The following is a 2,500-nucleotide window of genomic DNA, read 5'->3' on the forward strand; positions in this document are numbered from 1 at the left end:
TTTTAATATGGTCTGGGACATGCTCCTCCCTCTGCCCTCCCCCCAGTCCTACCAGGTCTCGGAGGAAGTCCCACTTCCTGGCGCCCATGTCGTAGAGCCCCACCCCCCCGTCCAGGAAGCAGCAGAGGGCGTGGCCGGGCGGCAGGGAGAAGGCCTGGTTCTGGGACAGGCCAGGGGGGGGCACCGCCTCGCTGGTGGACGACATGTGCTGCTGGGTCTGAGTGGGCGACACGGAGCCCGGGGCTGGAGCCCAGGGACCGCCAGAGGAGAACGTCAGGAGAACGTCAGGAGAACAGGAGAGCAGAACGTCAGGGGAACTCGGGAAGGGGGCGAGGGGGGGGGTTGGACTATTAGCAGAGGAACAGCACTGTCTACTCCTCGCTGCTGATGTGAATACAGGGTTAGGTGATATTCTGATACAGGGTTAGGTGATATACTGATACAGGGTTAGGTGATATTCTGATACAGGGTTAGGTGATGTACTGATACAGGGTTAGGTGATATTCTGATAGAGGGTTAGGTGATATACTGATACAGGGTTAGGTGATGTACTGATACAGGGTTAGGTGATATTCTGATACAGGGTTAGGTGATATACTGATACAGGGTTAGGTGATGTACTGATACAGGGTTAGGTGATATACTGATACAGGGTTAGGTGATATACTGATACAGAGTTAGGTGATATACTGATACAGGGTTAGGTGATGTACTGATACAGGGTTAGGTGATATACTGATACAGGGTTAGGTGATGTACTGATACAGGGTTAGGTGATATACTGATACAGGGTTAGGTGATATACTGATACAGGGTTAGGTGATATACTGATACAGGGTTAGGTGATGTACTGATACAGGGTTAGGTGATATACTGATACAGGGTTAGGTGATATACTGATACAGGGTTAGGTGATATACTGATACAGGGTTAGGTGATATACTGATACAGGGTTAGGTGATATACTGATACAGGGTTAGGTGATGTACTGATACAGGGTTAGGTGATGTACTGATACAGGGTTAGGTGATATACTGATACAGGGTCAGGTGATATACTGATACAGGGTTAGGTGATGTACTGATACAGGGTTAGGTGATATACTGATACAGGGTTAGGTGATATTCTGATACAGGGTTAGGTGATGTACTGATACAGGGTTAGGTGATATACTGATACAGGGTTAGGTGATATACTGATACAGGGTCAGGTGATATACTGATACAGGGTTAGGTGATATTCTGATACAGGGTTAGGTGTTGACTGATACAGGGTTAGGTGATATTCTGATACAGGGTTAGGTGATGTACTGATACAGGGTTAGGTGATATTCTGATAGAGGGTTAGGTGATATACTGATACAAGGTTAGGTGATATTCTGATACAGGGTTAGGTGATGTACTGATACAGGGTTAGGTGATATACTGATACAGGGTTAGGTGATATACTGATACAGGGTTAGGTGATGTACTGATACAGGGTTAGGTGATATACTGATACAAGGTGAGGGTCAGGTGATATACTGATACAGGGTTAGGTGATATACTGATACAAGGTGAGGGTCAGGTGATATACTGATACAGGGTTAGGTGATATACTGATACAGGGTTAGGTGATATACTGATACAGGGTTAGGTGATGTACTGATACAGGGTTAGGTGATATACTGATACAAGGTGAGGGTCAGGTGATATACTGATACAGGGTTAGGTGATATACTGATACAAGGTGAGGGTCAGGTGATATACTGATACAGGGTTAGGTGATATACTGATACAGGGTTAGGTGATATACTGATACAGGGTTAGGTGATGTACTGATACAGGGTTAGGTGATATACTGATACAGGGTTAGGTGATATACTGATACAGGGTTAGGTGATATACTGATACAGGGTTAGGTGATGTACTGATACAGGGTTAGGTGATATACTGATACAGGGTTAGGTGATGTACTGATACAGGGTCAGGTGATATACTGATACAAGGTGAGGGTCAGGTGATATTCTGTATGATCTCACGTTTCTTGGCAGGTGGGGAGTGGAGCACATGCAGGGCGTGGAAACCAGTCTTCTTCAGCTTGAAGTTGTCCAGAGGGGTCGACCGGGACACGTTCCATATCCTCAACACGCCCACCTGAGAGTCTGCAGACAGGACAACATATTTTTATTGATTTATTTAATTTTGACCTTTATTTATTCAGTGGAGCCCATTGAGACCAAGGTCTCAGTTGGTTGAATAACCTCCAGTTATAAACATGTTATGAACACACCTCCAGTTATAAACATGTTATGAACACACCTCCAGTTATAAACATGTTATGAACACACCTCCCGTTATAAACATGTTATGAACACACCTCCAGTTATAAACATGTTATGAACACACCTCCAGTTATAAACATGTTATGAACACACCTCCAGTTATAAACATGTTATGAACACACCTCCAGTTATAAACATGTCTACCTCCAGTTATAAACATGTTATGAACACACCTCC

At 44.6% G+C, this 2,500-nt stretch overlaps 1 protein-coding gene across 2 annotated transcripts in view; it reads right to left on the reverse strand.

The window, feature by feature from the left end:
- The window catches only part of wdr17 (WD repeat domain 17), a gene marked incomplete at both ends in the record, with an annotated part of 34,465 nt that overhangs the window by 28,095 nt on the left and 3,870 nt on the right, over positions 1 to 2,500 (reverse strand). For both annotated transcript variants that reach the window (XM_084454338.1, XM_084454337.1), the window contains 2 exons: positions 53 to 243; positions 2,021 to 2,143. In XM_084454338.1, the coding sequence (XP_084310464.1) occupies positions 53 to 243; positions 2,021 to 2,143 (314 nt within the window). The remainder of the gene's footprint in view (positions 1 to 52; positions 244 to 2,020; positions 2,144 to 2,500) is intronic.

The sequence above is a fragment of the Borostomias antarcticus genome (genome assembly GCF_949987555.1).
Source record: "Borostomias antarcticus genome assembly, chromosome: 20".
Taxonomy (NCBI): domain Eukaryota; kingdom Metazoa; phylum Chordata; class Actinopteri; order Stomiiformes; family Stomiidae; genus Borostomias; species Borostomias antarcticus.